We start from the raw sequence: 24,121 nt of genomic DNA on the forward strand, positions 1-24,121 counted from the left end.
TACATTACAGAAGAAAAATGTATCAAACTCCAAATCAGAGCAGCAGAAGGAATCTTTGATGGATACAGAAACCTCAGCCCTAAAACAAGACAAACTAGTATTCGCAGCGCTGTTACTTTCACTGGGGACCTGGAAGATAATGTGATGATGTCACTGGAAATAAGAAGAGAAAACTGACAGTGATCAGATTTCTGAATCCTAGAATGTTAGAGTTGGAAGGGACCTCCAGGGTCATCGTGTCCAACCCCCGGCTCAATGCAGGAGTCACTAAACCATCTCAGACAGGTGTCTGTCCGGCCTCTGAAGACTTCCATTGAAGGAGAACTCACCACCTCTCATGGCCGCCTGTTCCACTCATTGATCTCCCTCACTGTAAAAAAGTTTTTTCTATCTAATCTGTATCTTCTCCCTTTCAGTTTCATTCCATTGCTTCTCGTGTTTCCATGTGCAAATGAGAATAATGATGATCCCTCTACACTGTGACAGCCCTTCAGATGTTTGTAGACAGCTATTAAAGGGAACCTGTCACCCCGTTTTTTGAGATTGAGATATAAATACTGTTAAATAGGGCCTGCGCTGTGTGTTACTATAGTGTATGTAGTGTACCCCGATTCCCCACCTATGCTGAGAAATACATTACCAAAGTCGCCGTTTTCGCCTGTCAATCAGGCTGGTCAGGTCGGGAGGGCGTGTTCACAGCGCTGGTTCTTCCTCAGCTTTACGTTGGTGGCGTAGTGGTGTCCGCATGTTGAGGTGACTAATCCACTGTGGGCACGTGAACAAGCAGCGCGCGATCTGCGCTGTCATCCCTTTCGTCGGTGGGGGCGGCCATCTTCCTGGGGCCGCGCGTGCGCAGATCGAGTGCTCTGCTGCACGGGGCTTCAGGAAAATGGCCGCGGGATGCCGCGCGTGCGCATTAGAGATCGCGGCGGCCATTTTCCCAAAGCCGAGTTTGCATCTCGGCTTTGGGAAAATGGCCGCCGCGATCTCTAATGCACACGCGCGGCATCCCGCGGCCATTTTCCTGAAGCCCCGTGCAGCAGAGCACTCAATCTGCGCACACGTGGCCCCAGGAAGATGGCCGCCCCCACCGACGAAAGGGATGACAGCGCAGATCGCGCGCTGCTTGTTCACGTGCCCACAGTGGATTAGTCACCTCAACATGCGGACACCACTACGCCACCAACGTAAAGCTGAGGAAGAACCAGCGCTGTGAACACGCCCTCCCGACCTGACCAGCCTGATTGACAGGCGAAAACGGCGACTTTGGTAAGTTATTTCTCAGCATAGGTGGGGAATCGGGGTACACTACATACACTATAGTAACACACAGCGCAGGCCCTATTTAACAGTATTTATATCTCAATCTCAAAAAACGGGGTGACAGGTTCCCTTTAAGCCTCCTCTTTTTTGCAAACTAAAGATTCCCAGATCCTTTAACAGTTCCTCGTAGGACATACTTTGCAGCCCGCTCACCATTTTGGTCGCTCTTCTCTGAACTTGCTTTAGTTTGTTCATGTCCTTTTTTAAACCGAACTGGACACAGTATTCCAGATGAGGTCGGACCAAGGAGGAGTAGAGGGGGATCATTACTTCACTTTACTGCAACCCATAATTGTGTTTGTCTTTTTTGCTGCTGCATCACACTGTTGACTCATGTGCAGTCTGTGATGTATTAGTATACTCAGATCTTTTTCACATGTGCTGTTGCTTAGCCCTATTGCACAAATGGCTGAAGTCATTGCCAGCCCAAAAACTACAAGTGAGCAGATACAACCGGACCCAGATACAGAACCAAAGCGTTCAATAAGAGACAGCAAAGGTAAATCACCTGTACACCTTTAATAACAGGTAAACCGCCTGTACACCTTTAATAAAAGGTAAACCACTTGTACGTCTTTAATAAAAGGTAAACCACATCTCTCAACAAGAGAAAGAAAGCACAGTGTATATTGACCCAAATCTTGGGAGACATATCAGCTCTTACAAAGAGAAGTCAATAAATGGATAAAGGCTGCAGAGAAAAAAAAATGAAATCCAGGAATGACAACCAAGGACATCCAGCACTGGCACAGATGCAAGGAGTTTTTAAAACAGACAGACTGATATGAAGTTCCATTGATGAAAGACTTATGGACTTACAGTAGTAACATGAGTGCAGAGAGACGTCCTGGGCTGATGAAGAGATTGGGCCCAATGGATGGAGCCTTATACAACAGCTACAGGGTTATGCTATGGAGGGGCTAGGCTGACCTGGCAGCAGATGGCGCGGCATTAGCCCTTACACTTGTAGTATGTAGTTCCTCTCTAGACTGCACTGTTGACCTCTTTGGTTTTGTTTCTTCCCTCAATCCTCCATGTCAGTGATAATGCAGTTAAAAAGATTTTTTCACTTAAAAAAAAAAAACAAAAAAAAACAAAGCACTTGCTCCCAAAAGATATAACTCATGTAAAGTTACAAAATCAGATAGTACTCACCCTCCCCGGGTCCAGTGCTGGCTCTCTACCGCTGCTTCTGTCCTAGCGATTGGCTGCAGCAGTGAAGTCATGTGGACAACACACATCACCGCAGCAGCCAATCAGTCATAGAAGCGTCAGAGACCCGGGGAGGGTGGGTCCTATCTGTTATTTTATTTTTATAATTTGGGGATCACTAGGTTGATCATGTCCGAAGTGAATAGTTCATTTCCCAATGTCGGAACGCTGAGAGATTCTGCTGACGTCTACGACATTATAGTGATCGCTACACAGCAGAAGGCAACTGACCCATCGCTATGGAGACGAGGATACTGAGGCCTAGCGCACACACACAAGCCTGACTGGGTTAGGTGCCACCAGACAGTGGTGGGACGACATTTGCATTTTCAGCCGCCCTGGAATCATCTTGCATTGGGCCATGACTGGTTGTTATGGGGTCGAGGCTGCAGTTCATCCATTGGGCCAAGTTCACACTGACCCTTCCTCACCTCGCTCTGACGTCCGTTATTCTCGGATGTACACGCAGCCATTACGGTCCCTGGAGCTGTTCACACACGTACGACTCTACCACAATCACACAGCGCACCATTACCGCAGAGCCCGGACACAAAAATTCACACAAGTGCTGCCTTTACACTGCACGTGACCGCCCCATTCACAGACAGTGGCTGCATGCTGTATTACTATTCCACGAGTCACATCATCAATAATAAAGGGACACAGAAAACGGAAGTCGTTCATTATTACTGATTTATACACTGGACACACGAGTGTCGCCGGGTCAGCGATGTCTTACGCTGCGCCATTTTATATTTTTTTATTTTACCATTAAGGAACAGATGCCAACATGATACAACAATGGGTAACCTAGCAACACACTGATACAATGTATCCAACCCCAAAAACACATTCTAGGAATGCACACAGCCCTCGCCCGCACGTCCCTTTAAGAGACATACCTTAAATAATAATTAACATTATGTGTCCTTGTCTCTCACCTGCAGTCTATCAGGCTGCTGGGATGTTAGTGGTCACTTATGTAATAGCAAGGTGGTCTCAGGGAAACAGTCTCACGTGGTCAGATATTCCTACTCTCTCTGTGTAGTGCAGCAGTCTCTGAGCTGGGTCTGTCTCTCTGAATAAAGCAGTTTCTCAGCTTGGTCAGTCTTTAGCCATTTCTTTGCATGCAGCAGTCTCTGAGCTGAGTGTCTCTAGCTGTCTATTTGCATGCAGCAGTCTCTGAGCTGAGTCTGTCTCTAGCTGTCTATTTGCATGCAGCAGTCTCTGAGCTGAGTCTGTCTCTAGCTGTCTATTTGCATGCAGCAGTCTCTGAGCTGAGTCTGTCTCTAGCTGTCTATTTGCATGCAGCAGTCTCTGAGCTGAGTCTGTCTCTAGCTGTCTATTTGCATGCAGCAGTCTATGAGCTGAGTCTGTCTCTAGCTGTCTATTTGCATGCAGCAGTCTCTGAGCTGAGTCTGTCTCTAGCTGTCTATTTGCATGCAGCAGTCTCTGAGCTGAGTCTGTCTCTAGCTGTCTATTTGCATGCAGCAGTCTCTGAGCTGAGTCTGTCTCTAGCTGTCTATTTGCATGCAGCAGTCTCTGAGCTGAGTCTGTCTCTAGCTGTCTATTTGCATGCAGCAGTTTCTGAGCTGAGTCTGTCTCTAGCTGTCTATTTGCATGCAGCAGTCCCTGAGCTGAGTCTGTCTCTAGCTGTCTATTTGCATGCAGCAGTCTCTGAGCTGAGTCTGTCTCTAGCTGTCTATTTGCATGCAGCAGTCTCTGAGCTGAGTCTGTCTCTAGCTGTCTATTTGCATGCAGCAGTCTCTGAGCTGAGTCTGTCTCTAGCTGTCTATTTGCATGCAGCAGTCTCTGAGCTGAGTCTGTCTCTAGCTGTCTATTTGCATGCAGCAGTCTCTGAGCTGAGTCTGTCTCTAGCTGTCTATTTGCATGCAGCAGTCTCTGAGCTGAGTCTGTCTCTAGCTGTCTATTTGCATGCAGCAGTCTCTCAGCTGAGTCTGTCTCTAGCTGTCTAATTGCATGCAGCAGTCTCTGAGCTGAGTCTGTCTCTAGCTGTCTATTTGCATGCAGCAGTCTCTGAGCTGAGTCTGTCTCTAGCTGTCTATTTGCATGCAGCAGTCCCTGAGCTGAGTCTGTCTCTAGCTGTCTATTTGCATGCAGCAGTCTCTGAGCTGAGTCTGTCTCTAGCTGTCTATTTGCATGCAGCAGTCTCTGAGCTGAGTCTGTCTCTAGCTGTCTATTTGCATGCAGCAGTCTCTGAGCTGAGTCTGTCTCTAGCTGTCTATTTGCATGCAGCAGTCTCTCAGCTGAGTCTGTCTCTAGCTGTCTAATTGCATGCAGCAGTCTCTGAGCTGAGTCTGTCTCTAGCTGTCTATTTGCATGCAGCAGTCTCTGAGCTGAGTCTGTCTCTAGCTGTCTATTTGCATGCAGCAGTCTATTAGCTGGGTCTTTCTCTAGCTGTCTATTTGCATGCAGCAGTCTCTGAGCTGACTCTGTCTGTCTATTTGCATGCAGCAGTCTATGAGCTGAGTCTGTCTCTAGCTGTCTATTTGCATGCAGCAGTCTCTGAGCTGAGTCTGTCTCTAGCTGTCTATTTGCATGCAGCAGTCTCTGAGCTGAGTCTGTCTCTAGCTGTCTATTTCCATGCAGCAGTCTCTGAGCTGAGTCTGTCTCTAGCTGTCTATTTGCATGCAGCAGTCTCTGAGCTGAGTCTGTCTCTAGCTGTCTATTTGCATGCAGCAGTCTCTGAGCTGAGTCTGTCTCTAGCTGTCTATTTGCATGCAGCAGTCTCTGAGCTGAGTCTGTCTCTAGCTGTCTATTTGCATGCAGCAGTCTCTGAGCTGAGTCTGTCTCTAGCTGTCTATTTGCATGCAGCAGTCTCTGAGCTGAGTCTGTCTCTAGCTGTCTATTTGCATGCAGCAGTCTCTGAGCTGAGTCTGTCTCTAGCTGTCTTTTTCCATGCAGCAGTCTCTGAGCTGTCTCTTACCTGGACCTTCTTCTCGATGCACAGCACTCTCATTCAGGCTTCAGTCTCTTGCTGTAAGTTTTATCCTGTGACTGTCTCCGATCTCTCTGGCAGTCTCTCTGTTCACATGCTGCAGTCTCTCAGCCTGTCCCAGTCTCCATGCATCCAGCAGTGTTCAGCAATCGCCGGTCTGCAGTGCATGCCCGTGCCCCGTCCTCCCTGCTGTCTCTGTGACCCCAGCTCAGTCTGTCTCACTGACTTGCAGAGCGCATGCTCTCCTGCAGCTGGCAGCGCGCCTCTGGGTCCCTGCGCCCGTCATGTTGCCTATGACTCAGCAGGAGCCTCTGTGTACAGTGACTCAGCTTCTGCAGGGGCACAATGCGATCAATCACTGACCCCCTCTGGCATCCTGAGCCAGCACTGAGTGTGACCAGCCAATGTCATGCCATTCAGCCACTCAGCCAAATAATTATTAGAATTACTTGCCTGCAATAACCATTCTGCCGCCTCACCACCACCTGAGCTGCTGCTGCCGCCTCACCACCACCTGAGCTGCTGCTGCCTCACCACCACCTGAGCTGCTGCTGCCTAATCACCACCTGAGCTGCCGCTGCCTCATCACCACCCGAGCTGCTGCCGCCTCACCACCACCTGAGCTGCCGCCGCCTCATCACCACCTGAGCTGCTGCCGCTTCACCACCACCAGAGCAGCTGCTTCACCACCACTCGAGCTGCTGCCTCACCATCACCAGAGCTGCTGCTGCCTCACCATCACCAGAGCAGCTGCTTCACCACCACCAGAGCTGCTGCCGCCTCACCACCACCAGAGCTGCTGGGTCACCATCACCAGAGCTGCTACCGCCTCACCACCACCAGAGCTGCTGCCGCTTCACCACCACCAGAGCAGCTGCTTCACCATCACCCGAGCTGCTACCGCCTCACCACCACCAGAGCAGCTGCCACCTCACCACCACCCGAGCTGCTGCGTCACCATCACCAGAGCTGCTACCGCCTCACCACCACCAGAGCTGCTGCGTCACCATCACCAGAGCTGCTACAGCCTCACCACCACCAGAGCTGCCGCCTCACCACCACCAGAGCAGCTGCTTCACCATCACCGGAGCTGCTGCCGCCTCACTACCACCAGAGCTGCTGCCGCCTCACTACCACCAGAGCTGCCGCCTCACCAGCACCAGAGCTGCTGCCGCCTCACCACCACCAGAGCTGCTGCCGCCTCACCATCACCAGAGCTGCTGCCGCCTCACCACCACCAGAGCTGCTGCCGCCTCACCACCACCAGAGCTGCTGCTGCCTCCTCACCACCACCAGAGCTGCTGCCGCCTCACCACCACCAGAGCAGCGGCCTCACCACCACCCGAGCTGCTGCTGCCTCACCACCACCAGAGCAGCTGCTGCCTCACCACCACCCGAGCTGCTGCTGCCTCACCATCACCAGAGCAGCTGCCGCCTCACCACCACCCGAGCTGCCGCCTCACCACCACCCGAGCTGCTGCCTCACCACCACCAGAGCAACTGCCGCCTCACCACCACCAGAGCAGCTACCGCCTCACCACCACCAGAGCTGCTGCCGCCTCACCACCACCAGAGCTGCTGCTGCCTCACCACCACCCGAGCTACCGCCTCACCACCACCAGAGCAGCTGCCGCCTCACCATCACCAGAGCAGCTGCCGCCTCACTACCACCCGAGCTGCTGCCTCACCACCACCCGAGCTGCTGCCTCACCACCACCAGAGCAGCTACCGCCTCACCACCACCCGAGTTGCCGCCTCACCACCACCCGAGCCGCCTCACCCCCGACCTTCTGTCTCTTCCCCATTATCCCGAAGAATGTAAGTCCGCAAGGACAGGGTCCTCTCCCCTCTGTACCAGTCTGTCACTGTAAATTTGTTTACTGTAAACGATATCTATAACCCTGTATGTAACCCCTTCTCATGTACAGCACCATGGAATTAATGGTGCTATATAAATAAACAATTATGTACCAAATTCTCCCATTGTTCAAAATCTCATCTTGCTCTCAGTAAATGGAAATATTTTCGTTTAAAAGGAATGTCCATCCCAGCACAGGGATGGACTGCAGCGGTGACCATTGTGTTCTTGCAAGGCCGGTCATTGTCTTTAGTGAGCGCTGACCATGGAGACTCTGTTCATAGAATACATTGCACTACTTCTGCTTTGTAGCATTTCTTTTTATCATAAATCTGTGAGCCTGTAGGACCCATATGTCCATAGGATGGTAATGGAAGCCCCTTTCCCCTGTTTAACCCATTAGATGCTGCAGTCAGCATTTAAGCAGTTGGGATCAGAGTTATCTCTGATCCTGGCTAATAAAGCAGAGTGCCAGCTGTATAATTTGAAATCAGTGTAAAATCCGACTGAAATCCAACCCCCGGTGATTTCTGTGGAATTTGTTTTTTTTTTCAACTCTTTGCTTTCAATTCACAGGAGAGATCACTGAGCTGTCACTTCTTGACGGATTTTAGTCTGAAAGCTAAAATCCACGTCTAAGGACTCTTTCATATATCTTTTTTTTTGGAGTCTCCAGTGGAACCACTTACGGTAGATGCTACGGTTGCTTTTGTCCACAGCATCTAAGGTGGTTAATTAGTCAAGAGTGTAGTTCTCTTTAATCCCGGCCATTGTGCTCATACTAAAATATTTCAGAACGTGCTGCAAATAATCAAGGATTCACAGGTCCCACTCCCCCAGGTGAACTAAAATAAATATGCAAAAAGTAGCAAAAAATAAATAATAAAATATTTGAAATCACCACCCATCCTTTCCTTTTTCCCAGACCAAAAATACATAAAAATTGAAAAAAGTAGGCATATTCGGTATCGACACATCCGTAAAAGTCTGATCAATACAAATCTAAAATTATGGTAAATTACGGTAACGCCTGGAGGAAAAAGGGAAACTGCAAAATCAAAAAATGAAAGGATGAAATTTGCAGAACTTTTAGGATACCTTCCTGTGTGAACCTGCGCCAAACGCCACTCCAGATATTACCGCAGAAATGATATGGGGGTAATCCGCACATTTCATCCTTTGTGTGCACTGAATGGCTAAAGCCGATTCATTTATTGCATTTGTGGATATTTTTCTTGTTTTAAGCTGTTTCGTTTTGCGCTAAATTCTTCTATTAAGTTGCACCAATTTTGAAGTCTATTTCCTACTTAGGCCGGCGTCACACTCGGCGTAAGACAATACGGTCCGTATTTTACGGCCGTAATACGCTGAAAAGTCCCCAAAATAGTGGTCCGTATCTCCTCCGTAGGCAGGGTGTGTCAGCGTATTTTGCGCATGGCATGGCATCCTCCATATGTAATCCGTACTGCAAAACCGACATACGGATATACAAGGGATCCATATGCTCAAAAAATAATAAACATATATACTGTCTATATATGTATATATATATATTAATATTTCATCCAGCGCGAGATAGCTTAAAAGCCGGTAATTCAATTGCCGGCTTTTGCTATCTCCTTCAAAAACCCAACATGATTTGTGACATGGCTTACATACAGTAAGCCATCTCATATCCCCCTTTTTTTTTTTGCATATTCCACACTACTAATGTTAGTAGTGTGTATGTGCAAAATTTGGCCGTTCTAGCTATTAAAGGGTTAAATGGCGGAAAAAATTGGCGTGGGCTTCCGTGCAATTTTCTCCGCCAGAGTGGTAAAGCCAGTGACTGAGGGCAGATATTAATAGCCTGGAGAGGGTCTATAGTTATTGGCCCCCCCTGGCTAAAAACATCTGCCCCCAGCCACCACAGAAAAGGCACATCTGGAAGATGCGCCTATTCTGGCACTTGGCCACTCTCTTCCCATTCCCGTGTAGCGGTGGGATATGGGGTAATGAAGGGTTAATGCCACCTTGCTATTGTAAGGTGACATTAAGCCAGATTAATATTGCAGAGGCGTCAATTATGACACCTATCCATTATTAATCCAATTGTATGAAAGTTTAAAAAAAACACACATTATTAAAAAGTATTTTAATGAAATAAACACACCGTTTGTTGTAATATTTTATTGTACGCTCAATCCACTAGCTGAAGACCCTCGCTCTGTGACAAAGAAAAAATAATAAACCAACAATATACATACCTTCCGTAGATCTGTAACGTCCCACGATGTAAATCCATCTGAAGGGGTTAATTTTTTTTACAGCCAGGAGCTCTGCTATAATGCAGCTGTGCTCGTGGCTGTAAAATCCCAGCGAATGAATGGAAACTAGGTCAATGACCTGTAGTTACCTTCATTCGCGGTGAGGCGCCCTCTGTTCGTCATTGTGAATGTGGTTTTAATGATTTATATTTATTTCTCATTCATTACTTGCAATTTAAAAAAAATATATATTTTTTTTTTTTGCAGAAATGTACTCCAGTCACCCCTGGAATAACTTGTTATAGGCCAGAAATTTTTATGCAAATGTGAAAAGTTGTGTGCAACATTTTAACAGATCGTACGACTTTTTGTCCTAAAAAAAAAAAAAACACCAAAAAAGGAAAAAGATAAAAACATTTTGAAGAATGTGTTTCTAAAAATGACAAAGAATTCAAGGAAATAAAAAAAAAGAAAAGGGATTTAAAAATGATCCCCACGAATGGTGAGTCAGGCCCTTGAAGATTTTCTGGAGGCTCGCTGTGAGTTTTGGGGTTGTGAATGATAGATGACAAATCTGCTGATAATATAGTGGGATGCTTCATACTCGGAGGGAATACAAGCAGCCGGTTCTGGAGCCAGAGGTTCTGCTGCTTCATTGTTGCCGACAGATATTGACAAATCACAAATCAGATAAGTGACCAGTAATGGCCCCTCAGTAACAAGCAGCCGCCATCGATCTCCGTCCTGTCTTGGTACAAGCCAGATATCGAACTGGATCCTAATGGATTAGATACGGATCGCTCCTCCAATATGTACAGAAAAGCTGGGTGACAACCAGTCCTACTCTGCAGCAAAAGTAGGTAAATTCAGTGGTCAGGATGTCCACCCCTGAGGTTCCTATATGGTCACATCTACCTATCCGCTGCAGCAAAGTCTGCACCTAAGGCTATGTTCACATGTATGCATATTTGGTGCATTTTTTTTCCACCTGCTTTTTTGTGAGGGCTTGTTTTTTGCGGGACAAGTTGCACTTTTGAACGATATTATTGGTTTTAGCATGTCATGTACTAGAAAACAGGAAAAAAATTCCAAGTGTGGCGAAATTGCAAAAAAAAGTGCAATCCCACACTTGTTTTTTGTTTGGCTTTTTTGCTAGGTTCACTAAATGCTAAAACTGAGCTGCCATTGTGATTCTTCAGGTCATTACGAGCTCATAGACACCAAACATGACTAGGTTACGTCTTATCTAAGTGGTAAAAAATTTTTTCCAAATTTTGCTAAAAAAAAAAATACGCAATTTTCCAATACCCATAGCATCTCCATTTTTCGGGATCTCTGGTCAGGTGAGGGCTTATTTTTTGTGAGCCGACGTTTTTAATGATACCATTTTGGTGCAGATACGTTCTTTTGATCGGCCGTTATTACATGTTAATGCAATGTCATGGCGACCAAAAAAAATGTAATTCTAGCGTTTCAATTTTTTTTTCTCACTACGCCATTTAGTGATCAGGTTAATACATTTTTTTTATTGATAGATTTTGGGGTGACCGATTCCCTTTAAGCAATCTAAATTAAACCAAACCGGCTATACTCGCATCAATTCCCAGTCCACTGAAGCCAATGTCCCCTGTAACAGAATAATAAACAACCATATTCCTCACCTGTCCGCCGAGAAGATAATAATCTATTTGTCTCGCGATGTGTCTAGCTCTGCTACAGCTAGATGGTAGGTTGCATTGTTGGAATATAGCAAATGGTTATGTCCAACTAGTCTTAATTGAAATCAGCGTTTTGGAGTAAAATATAACTTTTAATAGGTATAATAATAAAATACATATATAACCTAAAGTGCAAGGTGCCAAGACAAATACAGTGGTACACACAAAAAACACACTGGTCTATGAAAGACCTTACGGACCCCAAGTCCTCTTTTTGAATGGCAGATTAACAGGTGTTGGTATCATAAGGTAGCAATACCTTACTGTAACTGTACACAGCTCCACTTTCTGGAGCGGGTGGAGATCATCAACCAGATCATGTGTAAATTCCACAGTAAACTACAATAGGCTATATGAACTGGGATAAATATACCGTTTCTCTATGTCCAACTCAAATCCATGCATCAGTTTTTATACGTTTGCATATAGATAGGTATATTGCAGGTGTTGCAAGAAATTGGCTTGTCACGCAAACAACCCTGCTTGCCACTAATCAGACCCTTCTTTCATGGTGTGTCCCACATCTGTCTCATGGGTCATCATGCACCATATTCACGTGTAAGGGCTGCAATATGATACAGGCAAATCCTGAGGAGGTCTCACTTGTACTGGGAGGTGTTATATACTACACACTGATCACTCCCATTCACACACACAGTGATCGGCGCTCCTATAAAATCCCCCATCCCTCCCGCTTTCGTCAATGCTCATCAGGGGAGTGCTTTGGGGCCAATGCGACCATGTTGCCAGATACGTTGCCGTCATACAATAGATGACAGTCCATATAACCTGCATTATTGTAATTTTTGCAATTGTGTAACTGAGGAATTTACACATAATCTGGTTGATCATTCTCACCCGCTTCTGAAAGTGGAGCTGTGTAGTTTTAGTAAGGTATTGCTACCATAGGATACCAACAACAGTCAAACTGCCACTCGAAAAGAGGACCGAGGGTCCCTGAGAACTTCCATAGACCAGTGTTTTTTGTGTGCACCACTGTATTAGTCTTGGCACCTTGCACTTCGGGCTGCATTGTTGCATGATGCGACTATACAGCCTGCCATCCAGCAGACACACTGAGCTGGGAGTGCCTGCTCAGCTTTGTGTCTCGTGGTGAACTCCTTTCACTTCCCTGAAGTTTTCACGCTCGCAGTGCGGACGGAAAGGTCCTGGGAGCTCACATCCACTTAACTCAGGTCAACTCACGGACGTCAGCACGAGCGCTGTGGGAAGAGTTCTAATGTCATTCGCACTGGTGTCAGTTAGTTCAAAGGAGTTAATTGGCTGTGAAAGTTCTCACGCTCGCATTGCCGTCAGTGAGATGAAAGGCGTTCACCGCGAGGCGCTGAGCAAGCATTCACAGCTGTGTCTCTGCTGGATGGCAGGCTGTATAGCCTCATCATGCAACAATGCAGCCTGCCATCTAAGGCTATGTGCACACATTGCGGATTAGGAATTTCTGGTGCGGATTCTGCCTCTCCTGGCAGAAAACGCGGCTGCGGATTTGTCGCATTTTTGCTGCGGTTTCCTTGCGGATTTGCTGCGTTTTTTATCCCTGCGGATTTCTATAATGGAATGGGTACAAAAAGGCTGCAGATTCTCAAAAAAGAAGTGACATGCTACTTCTTTTAAACCGCAGCGGATTTTCCGCAAAGTGTGCACAGCATTTTTTTTTTCTCATTGATTTACATTGTACTGTAAATCAATTGCGGATCTGCAGTGTTTCTGCACCGCAAAAAAACGCTGCGGATCCGCAGAAAATCTGCAACGTGTGCACGTAGCCTAAATGTAGCAGAGATAAACGCGTCATGGGACAAATGGATTATCTTCTCATCAGACAGGTGAGGAATATGGTTGTTTATTATTTTAATTCTTTTACAGGGGATATTACTTTCAGTTAGAAGGACGTTGGCGTATGGTTTTATTTAGATTCATTGAAAGGAGTCTGTTTCATCTTCCAATTAAAGGACTTTATTCTTATGGATGCGCCATTTCTGGGGTGGCTGAGAGCTGATGTCTTTAGTCTAGTAGGGGGCAATAACCATGGCTCCTTCCTAGGCTATTAATATCAGCCTACAGCTGTCTGCTTAGCCTTTGCTAGTTATTAAATATAGGGGACCCTATGTCATTTTTTTTTTTGGGGGGGGGTCCCCCATTTTAATAACCAGTAAAAGCTAAGAATACAGCTGTGAGCTGATATTAATAGCCTGGGAAGCTCCATAGGTATAACCCCTTTTCCAGGCTATAAACATCAGCCCCCAGTCGTCGGCTTTCCCTCTGCTGGTTAATAAAATATAGGCGGATCCTATGCCATTTTTTTTTTTCAGAAAATAATTTAGGAAGTACAAATATCCATGTACAGTACGCTACACACACACTGTACTAACATCACGCGGACAGCGCCGCTGCCAATCACTGAGAGGCTCTGCCGATGTAGATGGCATAAGCTGCTAATCTCAGGGATTGCTTGCAGCGTCGTCACTATTTCACCCAAATAATAGTGATCATGGCACCACGGGAGACAACGCTGGATCAGGAAACGGGAATATATATATTTTTTTTTTTACCACAAACTGAGCCAGCTAACTAGGAGTTAAAAAAAAAAAATCATGTAGTAACATCTGGGATCTGAGTTGTCTCTGATCCTGGCTTTACTCAACCTCTTTTTCCCTAAACAAGTGGCAAAAAAGTAGCTGCATTATATATCTGCCCCCATGTACAGGCACTGGTGAGCGCAGCCGTGCTGGACTCTTCGCTCCATGGAAGGATCTACTGACGTCAGTCCACGCACTGTCACCACTACCTTATCAGGATGGAGCAGATCACATACGCGCAATGATGAAATCACCAGTCCAGAAAATGCTCCCGCTAATCTGAACGTTCTCTACGCGCTACACTAACCAAGTGTGAGAGTGATGGAAGCATGACTCAGCGAGCACTCTCACTATCCTGATAAAATCGGGCATGTCCCCAATAAATAAAAATTATGGTGCCACCTGCTGTCACATCCCTGGTACAGTGTCACATCACATGGCTGGGACAGAATCCACCAGGAGGATTCACAGCAAGCAGAGCTCTTAACACCCATGAGGAGCTGATAAGAAAATCATTGCTTGGAAATTGTTCAACTTTTCACTTTACAAATGATCATTTTTATGTGTAACTGGAATACCCCTTTAACTGTAAAGTGCGACTCTTCAGCTACATGCCAGGCTTAAAGGGATTGTCCACCACTTCTTATTTGCACCCACATAAAATGTAAAAATAAATAAAAAGTACATACGTAGCAGACTAGCACCACCTCTCCAACGTCAGTGCAGCTATTTCCAGGGGTCATGTGATAGTGTTATGTCTCATGATCTCTGCAGCCAATCAGAGGACAGAATTAAAGGTTATTATCAATCTTCAAGAGCGCACAGTTCCTCTGCCTGTCGGCTTCCTTTTTGCAGGAAAGCACTGTGCTCCTGATGATTGACAGGTAGAGCCGGTGGCCTGGGCGGTGCACTTTTCGATGCTGTAAGCAGGAGCAGCTTTGCCGCTGCAGTATAAGGTGGTCGGATGCAGAGCTCAACCAGATGCAGAGCAGCACTTACAAAAAGCTTGTAATTAGGGTGATTCTTGCCTAGGAAACCGGACACTGCTGATAGACTGCAGAAGTGGCCAATAACCTAGGCGATGAGCAGCTAAGACAATAAAATATCCCTCCAGTCTCATGAATGGAAAGGATTTTTAATGACCAGCATGGCACCTGTGATATTATTACACTGGTACTGGATAATGTTTGGGGTTTATCGTGCGTACAAGGACACGATCGGAGAGAGCGAAAGAAAGATCCGAGGAAGGATGTTGTAGTCACACAACAATGCAGCGGCTTCTGAGAGGAGCGGAAGCTAAATACATTGCTCTTTATTTCACTTTTTTTTGGTGGGGGGGGGGGGGGGGGAAGAGTATGTGGGGAGGGTGTTAATCATATTATTATACACTGTACACACATAGAAATTGTACTTTTCCATAGCCGCACACCTACACACAGACTTACAGATACAGCTAGGTCACCGCTACAGACATGTACACAGTACAGAGATGCGACTGCTCCCACACCACATACACTCACACCGGGGAGGAGAGGAAACCTGCGCCCCAACATTGGCTTATCAACCCCTACAGAGTGACCTACATCTTAAAAGGCTTTATCCACCTCTGACCCTGTATACAGCTCATTTACAGACATAATGTACGACGAACATAAAGGACTTTGTAAATAAATCACATTACTGATCCTGCATTATACTCCAGAGCTGCACTCACTATTCTGCTGGTGCAGTCACTGTGTACATACATTACATTACTGATCCTGAGTTACATCCTGTATTATACTGCAGAGCTGCACTCACTATTCTGCTGGTGCAGTCACTGTGTACATACGTTATATTACTGATCCTGAGTTACATCCTATATTATCAAACAAATAGGGCAGCACACTGCAGCGCCAAAACATGCAAACTTGAAAACACGAATTTTTTTTAAACTGCATTACTGCACTAGAAATATGAAAAATGAGAGCTTTTAGCGCATAAAAATGGCCAATTTTATGTGTACCTCGTAGCCACGTTACGGCATCTCTCTTATACGAGGTCCTACTCTAAACCTACCTCTCTGAGAATAAACGTCTCCATCTGAATGGGTACATGTGAAACCTCTCCTTGGACTCAAATTCTCTCTCACTGTGGAGGGGTATTGGACCTACTATAATTAAAACACCTGAAGCTAGGAGGCAGGGAGTGCACGATCAGAAGGCTAGAGAATACATTTCAAAAATTATAGTAGGTCCAATACCCCTCCACAGTGAGAGAGAATTTGAGTCCAAGGAGAGGTTTCACATGTACCCATTCAGATGGAGACGTTTATTCTCAGAGAGGTAGGTTTAGAGTAGGACCTCGTATAAGAGAGATGCCGTAACGTGGCTACGAGGTACACATAAAATTGGCCATTTTTATGCGCTAAAAGCTCTCATTTTTCATATTTCTAGTGCAGTAATGCAGTTTAAAAAAATTTCGTGTTTTCAAGTTTGCATGTTTTGGCGCTGCAGTGTGCTGCCCTATTTGTTTGATTATATACGAGTTGGCGACTCTGGGTTCAGCACCTGTTCACACTGTGTCTATGTTTGGATGTGCAGATCAGGTTTTTTGAAATACATCCTATATTATACTCCAGAGCTGCACTCACTATTCTTCACCAGCAGAATAGTGAGTGCAGCTCTGGAGTATAATACAGGATATAACTCAGGATCAGTAATGTATGTACACAGTGACTGCACCAGCAGAATAGTGAGTGCAGCTCTGGAGTATAATACAGGATATAACTCAGGATCAGTAATGTAATGTATGTACACAGTGACTGCACTTTACATGTAGGCTATATCTGTAGGTGAACTGTGCAAGTCAGAGGTGGACATCGGCTTTTTACATGTAAATAATCACAAGTCTTGCACGTGTGTTCAGAAAGAGTCCGATTTAAAAGAAACATTATTGAGGCGTCTTCAGTATTCATGGAGCCATATTGGAAGGTGCTGCAAGAAATCATCAGAATCAGATCTGTATCTCTAAAACATTGTAATAAATATTAACGCTAAAAACTATTCTTAAACATCAGATTTTAAAAGATGCGATCAGCAGAGAGTGGCCAGTAGGATCATCGCTTCCTCTGAAGAGACTGGATCTATCAGGAGGGCAAATCCTGAGGAGTCGTTCTCCTACATTCCCATTACCTTGTAATCATTGTCCTAAATAATCACAGGATAATATGAGTGAGATGAGCGGATGTAAGATGGACGTAGACAACTGGTGCTCAGTCCTGTGCCCGCAGCCTCTGTTACCCTCATGGGGTAGAGTGTTGCCCTCACACAAGGGGACCTTAAACTCCTTTACGATTTCCATTTATACACTACCGATTAGGTTTGCAGGTTAGTTGATTTGGAGTTTGTACCTTATTCACATCCAAAGCTGCATTCAGAATGTGGATCTTTCTAGTTGGATGACTGTGCCCGGTGTTCTGCACTGTGGGGGATGTAAAAGTTTACACCAAGACTTGCGCTGATAGTTTCTAAATTTACCAATGACTGCAGCCTTGGTTGTGACTGGAGTATAAGATATGCAACTCAGGATCAATACTGGAAAGCATTTTCAAATATAACAGTAACAGGAGAAGATGGAACTGGGTTGGGTGACCACACAGCGGCTGCTTTTTTTTTTTTTTTTTCTTTTGAGGGAGGGATGCTACAAAAAAAAAAAAAGTCCAAACCCGAGGTAACACTCGTACAATATCTCAGCGTTTTTTTCTCAATTCGTGAGGTTCTCAGCAGCTTCGGAGGTTAGCAAGCCTAGTAAGTTAATGCAATAACACTATAAATGAAAAGGCCGGGATGGGGTGGGGGCAGTAAGTAAATAAGAGTCTTCTCGAGGGAGATGGTTGGCGATAATCTGTGCTTTTTTCGGTCAATGCCCACATGTCATACCACTTCCATGCTGCAGAGGACGCCATTTGCAAAAAAGTTAGACAAACTTTCGCTCCTCCTCGCCGGCCTTAAGAATCCGGCCCTTGCTGATGGGATTTAGAAGAGGTTAATTGCTTCTCGGCCTCCTCCAGCTCCTTCCGCATTAGATCGAGCTCACCCTGTTCCAGAAGCTCAAAATCCTCCCCATCTCCCCCAGGCTCAACAGGCGCTGAAGGGTCCATATTGGCTAAAGACGGCGTGGTGATGGCTCCACCGCCAGCGTCCTCACTCGGGGGGTAGATCTCACCTTCCTGTTGGGGCGGCTGACCTTTCCCATTGAAGTGCGTGTTGACAAAATGCAGGGGTGAGGTGAGTGAGGGCAACAGCTCTTCTGGATGTAGGGTGAGTTGTTCCACTGGTAAAAGCGGTGGCATCTCAGAAGGTGGTAAACGCTTCTCTTCATTGTCACCAGGCCTCCGCCACAGCGGGGACTCTATAGGGTCTGCAGGAGGGGGATCTTCAGAGACGGCACCTTGCTGGTCCAAATCTAAAAACAGAGAAACCGCTAAGGAAAAAGCCCCAAACAATTTTAATGAGGATGCTGGCTGCAAATCCACCACTGACAGGGGTTGTGTGGTAGCGCGAATTCTGCTGGCCTGATTATTTCTGGTATTATTGGAATAGATGACGATAAAACTTAAAGGCTGCGTCCACTTCAGCAAGTTTTGTTAACAATGACTTCTAATTGTCAGTCTAATGTCTTCTGTATACAGCCCTGCTGCAGATTTAAGTGTTTCCTTAGTTACTGACTACAAACATCCCTGTTCAATTTGCAAGTTTCCCAATCTACATTGATCTGCAGCCACATAGATACACTTTACCTCATTTCTCATCCTGGAGCTGTGTATGATTTATTAAGTATAAATCATCTGACATATGTCCTTTAAAGGGTGGTGAAGCGCCTCTTTTTCCCCCACAAATGCTGGGCAGGACTCTGATATCCAGCAGCTATCATGCACATGTCCTATTATTTGGATTAGGACAATGCTTGGGTATCGGTTTGTTGCCTTGGCCGCGGTTTTGGTCAGGTTGAAACAGAATCTCCAAAGCTGTAACGAGAGGCGCTGCACAACCCCTTTAGGTTGTCTACATGTGGACAGACTGGTATTGCCAGTGACACTGCCGTCTATGTATAGTAGGAGGACATTAATGTAACCATGCACTAATATCGTACCCTCTGACATATCGATCAGCTGCGGTGTCGTTGCTCTGGATACTGAGAATCCTCCGCTCTCCAGTATAGAAGCCTCTTCATCCGACAATTCAGAGTCGGTAATGGACAGGGCCAAGGCGGTGATTCTCACGTCCAGCTGCAAAAGAACAAACAGTAAGGCTATGTCTACCCCGCTCAGCCCAAAGCGCTGCCCCCTGTTCTATGCACGGTGAACACATATGGAATCCCTGCATCGTATTCATAGACTGGGTTATTTATCTTGCGGAAATTGAGGGTCTCTGCAAGATAAATAGACATGCTGCAGTCTATAAAGACGCGCCGAATGTCCGGTTACACAGGGCCGCCGGATGCGGCCCTGCACTCATAGTGGACATGGGATTTCATAAAATCCCCTCCACTATGCTGTAACATCTGGATGCTACTGATTGGACGCTATGGCTGTACGCAGCGTCCAATCCACAGCAAATCCTGAAGGTTTCCTGACCATGGAATCATAGCCTTAATCATCCTGAATGCTCTCTCATAAATAGAGCACTGGGGGTCTCAGAGGGACCATGAGTGATAAGGACAGACGTTAACTTCAATGCTGCCATAGTGCAGCCAGATGCAGATTAGAGAAGTCGGACCTGATGTGATCCTGTGTACCCACCTCAGGAGAGAAGCCGGACAGCTCAATCTCGCTCTCACTGTCTGTATCTGCCGACACTTCCTGTCCTTCTTCTGGCTCCTTCTTGGTTTGTCTTTCTGAAAAGTATGAAAAATAATAATAAAAAAACATGAACAGTCTAGAAATTGGAAACAATCACCTCTTGTGTAATATTCCACGTGTCCTGACATCTTTTTATCAAAGCTGCGATGCTGTGTGATTGGTAATTTTCTCTACATTCACTCTACTGCTGGATGTGACAAGAAGGGCACAGTTATTACTACGGAGCATCAATACGACAAGTGCCGCTATGACCCTGCCTAAAGTTCTCCTTTCTTGGATGATATTTGGTAAAATACTAATCCTGTATATCTGGAACACCCGATAAGTCTTGATTTATAAGGAGACACCCCACAAGAGTCACTTTACACTTTGAATATCCCACAAGACTCGCCGTATACCGGAAACACCCCACCAGACTCGCCGTATACCGGAAACACCCCACCAGACTCGCCGTATACCGGAAACACCCCACCAGACTCGCCGTATACCGGAAACTCCCCACCAGACCCGCCGTATACCGGAAACTCCCCACCAGACCCGCCGTATACCAAGAACAACCCACAAGACCCGCCGTATACCGGAAACTCCCCACCAGACCCGCCGTATACCGGAAACTCCCCACCAGACCCGCCGTATACCGGAAACGCCCCACCAGACCCGCCGTATACCGGAAACTCCCCACAAGACCCGCCGTATACAGGAACAACCCACAAGACCCGCCGTATACCAGGAACAACCCACAAGATCCACCGTACACCAGGAACACCCCACAAGATCCGCCGTACACCGGGAACATCACACAAGACCCGCTGTATACCGGGAACACTTGACAACATCTTCTGTTTGGGAGATGCACTGATGCAATCGTCCGCCTATGACAGTTTGGTCTGTGTCAGCCGCTGAGATCATTACTTTTGCCTTTTTTTCCTGCTTCCAACACTTCAATTTCAAGAACTGTCTGTTCACTTGCTGGCTAGTATATTAGAAAGGCTTCTGAGATGCCGCAATATCCCCATTAGGACCTCTTTAAAGCTGTTGCGTGCCATTTAGGATCACAGGAATGACTACACCTTCTACCCCCGGCACTTACTCTTATGAGAACGTGGCAGGTCCTCTCCCTTCATGCTGTAGTCCAACTTCATGAGGACGGGTTCTAGAGCAGTGTACATCCTCTGGATGAGTTCCCGATACACGACCAGAGGCCACAGCAGCACGCTGAGTACTGCAATAAAGAAAGCTGCAGTCACGTCTGCGTCTCATCATGTACAGGACAGATATGACACATACTCAGTTCTTACATATAATATAGGAAATCATAATGCCAGGAACGTAGTGTCCGACAACAGCGAGCACGGCACAGCACGAGCACACCATCACACAGAACTGCAGAGAAAGAAGAAAGACCGAATAAGCCCTCCGTGTGGAAGTGAAACCACCAGCCTCCGGGGCCTCATTCATCTCAGCAGTGGCCCTTTCCTCTAATCACACCCACAGGGGCATTTTTTTTTTTTTTGTTTAGACTGAGACTCACATGATGTAACAGGGGTGAGAAGAGCATGATTGACAAAGAAATAAAGTTGTTACAATGATTCCAAGATCGGTTGTGATGCCCATCACAGGATCAAAGACTAATTTTATTAGCCAGGATTCGTGCCCTGATGCCCAAGGCTGTTAGCGTCAGCATGGGCCTTAGGACTGGGCAGCAGAAATATTTTTTTGAGGCCCTGCTGTGAAAAAAAACTCAACACAGGAAAAAGTAAGAAGGTATGAGCATACTCCAGATACACCCCCATTAGCCACTGTATAAATGGCAATAGGGAACAACAATGTAATTTGCCCCTTTAATTTTCTGCCCTATTGATGAATACAGCTTTTGTAAACCTCCCTTTGCAGAGTCTCTCCTCACCTTTCCGGGGTTTTGCTTTTTGTAGAGCAGCAGCTCCTGGAGGAACTGCTGCGAGGTGAACCATGTCTCGGCCAGGCAGTGGCACAGCTCCGCTAGACTCAACAAGCGGTGATGGCCCGTCCCTCCAACCGTAGTCTCACTGCAAACAGACAACAAACCTGATTAATTCCTGCATTACAGAAATTACAGGAAAAACTGGGGATGCCTCAATATATAGCAATACAAATCTATGAAGTGGGAATAACAGTGGTGTTTAGCGCCCTGTATAGGTGGCTTCTCAGATAATCATTAGTCTGCTTAAACATCAAATTATAGTATCTGATCATTGTATCCCAGGAGCTAGAATAAGATACAGAGCCCCCAGGAGGACAGATGACATCAGACCATTATACCTGTCGGCGTCTGGATCTCCACGAGACTGAGCTGTAAAACAGAAGACACGTCATTAATAAAAGCTGTACAGATTTAGCAACACATTTCATTTTGACGCCCCCTGAAGAAGTGTGTACGAAACGCGCGTCGGGGTGGTGGGACACGGCATCGAATCCACACAACCAGTAAGTCAGTGAGGAGAGACTTTTGCACATTTGGAGATTGTTCATGTATAATTTTAGATTTTGACAAATCAAAACTGGTAATACCAATTATTCACATATAATGCTTTTTCATTATCTTTATTTGGAATAGAGCGGGGGATGATGTGAATGTTATTTTTTTACTTTCTAAACAGTTTATTTTACTTTTGTTTTAACATTTTTATACCCAATCTGCCACTGGGGAATTGGAACGGCAATCCTTTAGTTGCTTGTATAATTCTCCGCAATCTCCTATGGAGTTTAGCATTCATGACATCTCAAACGATTGGTGCCGAGGGCCTTCTACCATGGTGGCTGCAGTTGCCATTTCCCATGACATGTAGTGGTATATTACGTCTTACAACTTCTGTTTCTGATACAGTCCCATCCAAACGCTGTACCACCCGTCAAAACAGTATGGCACAGAGCAGGAATGGGTTTGTTTTCTATTGATACGTGTTGACTTATGCAATTGCTCCACACATTACACAAGATTCACCTCTGCAGTGATTGAGCAGCCACGGCTTCCAGCGATCCACACCCAGCAGACACAGCAGAAAGAAGCTCAATAAAAAAACAGGTCTGAGAGACAGGTAAGAAAACAACCTGCAAGAAAGACAAAGAAATTGAATCATATGTGAAGGAGAGAAAACAACTGCTGCGACTACATAAGACTTAAAAAGGTACCCCCATTTTATAAATGCACAGAGACACTATGCAGCTGCATTCTAATGTTCCCTGTTATCAGCCATTTTTGACTGGGGGAAGGTGGGGTGGAAGACTCACCAAAAAGCCCCATGCAGAGCAGCTGCCGTCAGCAGACTAGGCAACGGCTGCTCCCACACTAAAAGCCGCTGTCCGGCCGTAATCAGTGGGCCCCATTCGCTCAGTCGCTGATGCAGACTGGCCTCCAAAGATTTCATGTCTTCCTCTGAGGCACCAGAGTCACGGACACTTTTTTCGTCACCCTGAGCTGGATCTACTGAAGACCAAAGTGCCACTTCTTCTTTGGGCATCTTCCTTGGCCCAGGAGCTGACGGCTCAGCTGCGCTGCTCATTGTGATCTGATGTGTGAATCTGACGTAGTCTTCTAGCACTTTCTATATCTCCACAGGACAAACGCTCTGCCAATCCTCCGACACGATGCGGCTCCTCTCCAGTCGCTCTGCAACATACCCCTTGTGCTAATCCCTCCCTGCAGCTTCCACCAACCCAAGTGTCAGATGTGCGGGTGGCCGGAGGCCCCTTCTACATATTGTCACCAGATGTGAAAATGAAGAGGATTAAATGACGCGCCACAATTACCAAAATCATCACTGACCCTCCATCGGAGCCCAAACTAAAAAATAACCACAGCGCAGCTGATTGTCCCAGAACACTTGTGGTGTCACCAGAACTGAGTAATCTGTGACCAAAACTTTACTAACCTGAACCTCCAAACTTACACCCCCCCTAACCATACACCCCTGTCCGCTGCCTTTCCTAACCGGATGTCCCTGTCCACCGCTGTCTGCTGCTCGTCATCACCTTATGCCCCTGTCCACCCTGACATTACACTCCTGTCCGCTGCCCGTCCTGACCTTACACCCCTGTCCGTCCTCGCCTTACACCCCTGTCCGCTGCCGGTCCTGACCTTACACCCCTGTCCGCTGCCCGTCCTCGCCTTTCACCCGTGTCCGCTGCCCGTCCTGACCTTACACCCCTGTCCGCTGCCCGTCCTGACCTTACACCCCTGTCCGTCCTCGCCTTTCACCCCTGTCCGCTGCCCGTCCTGACCTTACACCCCTGTCCGCTGCCCGTCCTCGCCTTTTACCCCTGTCCGTCCTCGCCTTTCACCCCTGTCCGTCCTCGCCTTTCACCCCTGTCCGTCCTCGCCTTTCACCCCTGT

At 46.5% G+C, this 24,121-nt stretch overlaps 2 protein-coding genes across 3 annotated transcripts in view; both read right to left on the reverse strand.

Annotated features, from left to right (window-relative positions):
• The window catches only part of ABCB6 (ATP binding cassette subfamily B member 6 (LAN blood group)), a 33,317-nt gene extending 27,586 nt beyond the window's left edge, over positions 1-5,731 (reverse strand). The window contains exon 1 of the mRNA XM_069732761.1: positions 5,483-5,731. The gene's annotated coding sequence lies outside the window, so the exon portion shown is untranslated. The remainder of the gene's footprint in view (positions 1-5,482) is intronic.
• A 10,894-nt stretch (positions 5,732-16,625) lies between these two features.
• RETREG2 (reticulophagy regulator family member 2) lies at positions 16,626-24,121 on the reverse strand. 2 transcript variants are annotated; one of them, XM_069732762.1, is made up of 10 exons: positions 23,927-24,121; positions 23,020-23,813; positions 22,733-22,839; positions 22,051-22,081; positions 21,659-21,797; positions 21,051-21,135; positions 20,843-20,974; positions 19,693-19,787; positions 19,044-19,179; positions 16,626-18,356 (listed from the first exon to the last, which is right to left on the reverse strand). In XM_069732762.1, exons 2-10 carry the CDS (start codon positions 23,289-23,291, stop codon positions 17,899-17,901), a joined length of 1,455 nt encoding a protein of 484 aa, XP_069588863.1. In that variant the 5' UTR covers positions 23,292-23,813; positions 23,927-24,121; the 3' UTR covers positions 16,626-17,898. The 2 variants fall into 2 exon arrangements, with proteins under 2 accessions (XP_069588863.1, XP_069588865.1); XM_069732764.1 differs by having other exon boundaries at positions 23,020-23,926; positions 24,010-24,115.

The sequence above is a fragment of the Ranitomeya imitator genome, chromosome 7 (genome assembly GCF_032444005.1).
Source record: "Ranitomeya imitator isolate aRanImi1 chromosome 7, aRanImi1.pri, whole genome shotgun sequence".
Lineage (NCBI taxonomy): Eukaryota > Metazoa > Chordata > Amphibia > Anura > Dendrobatidae > Ranitomeya > Ranitomeya imitator.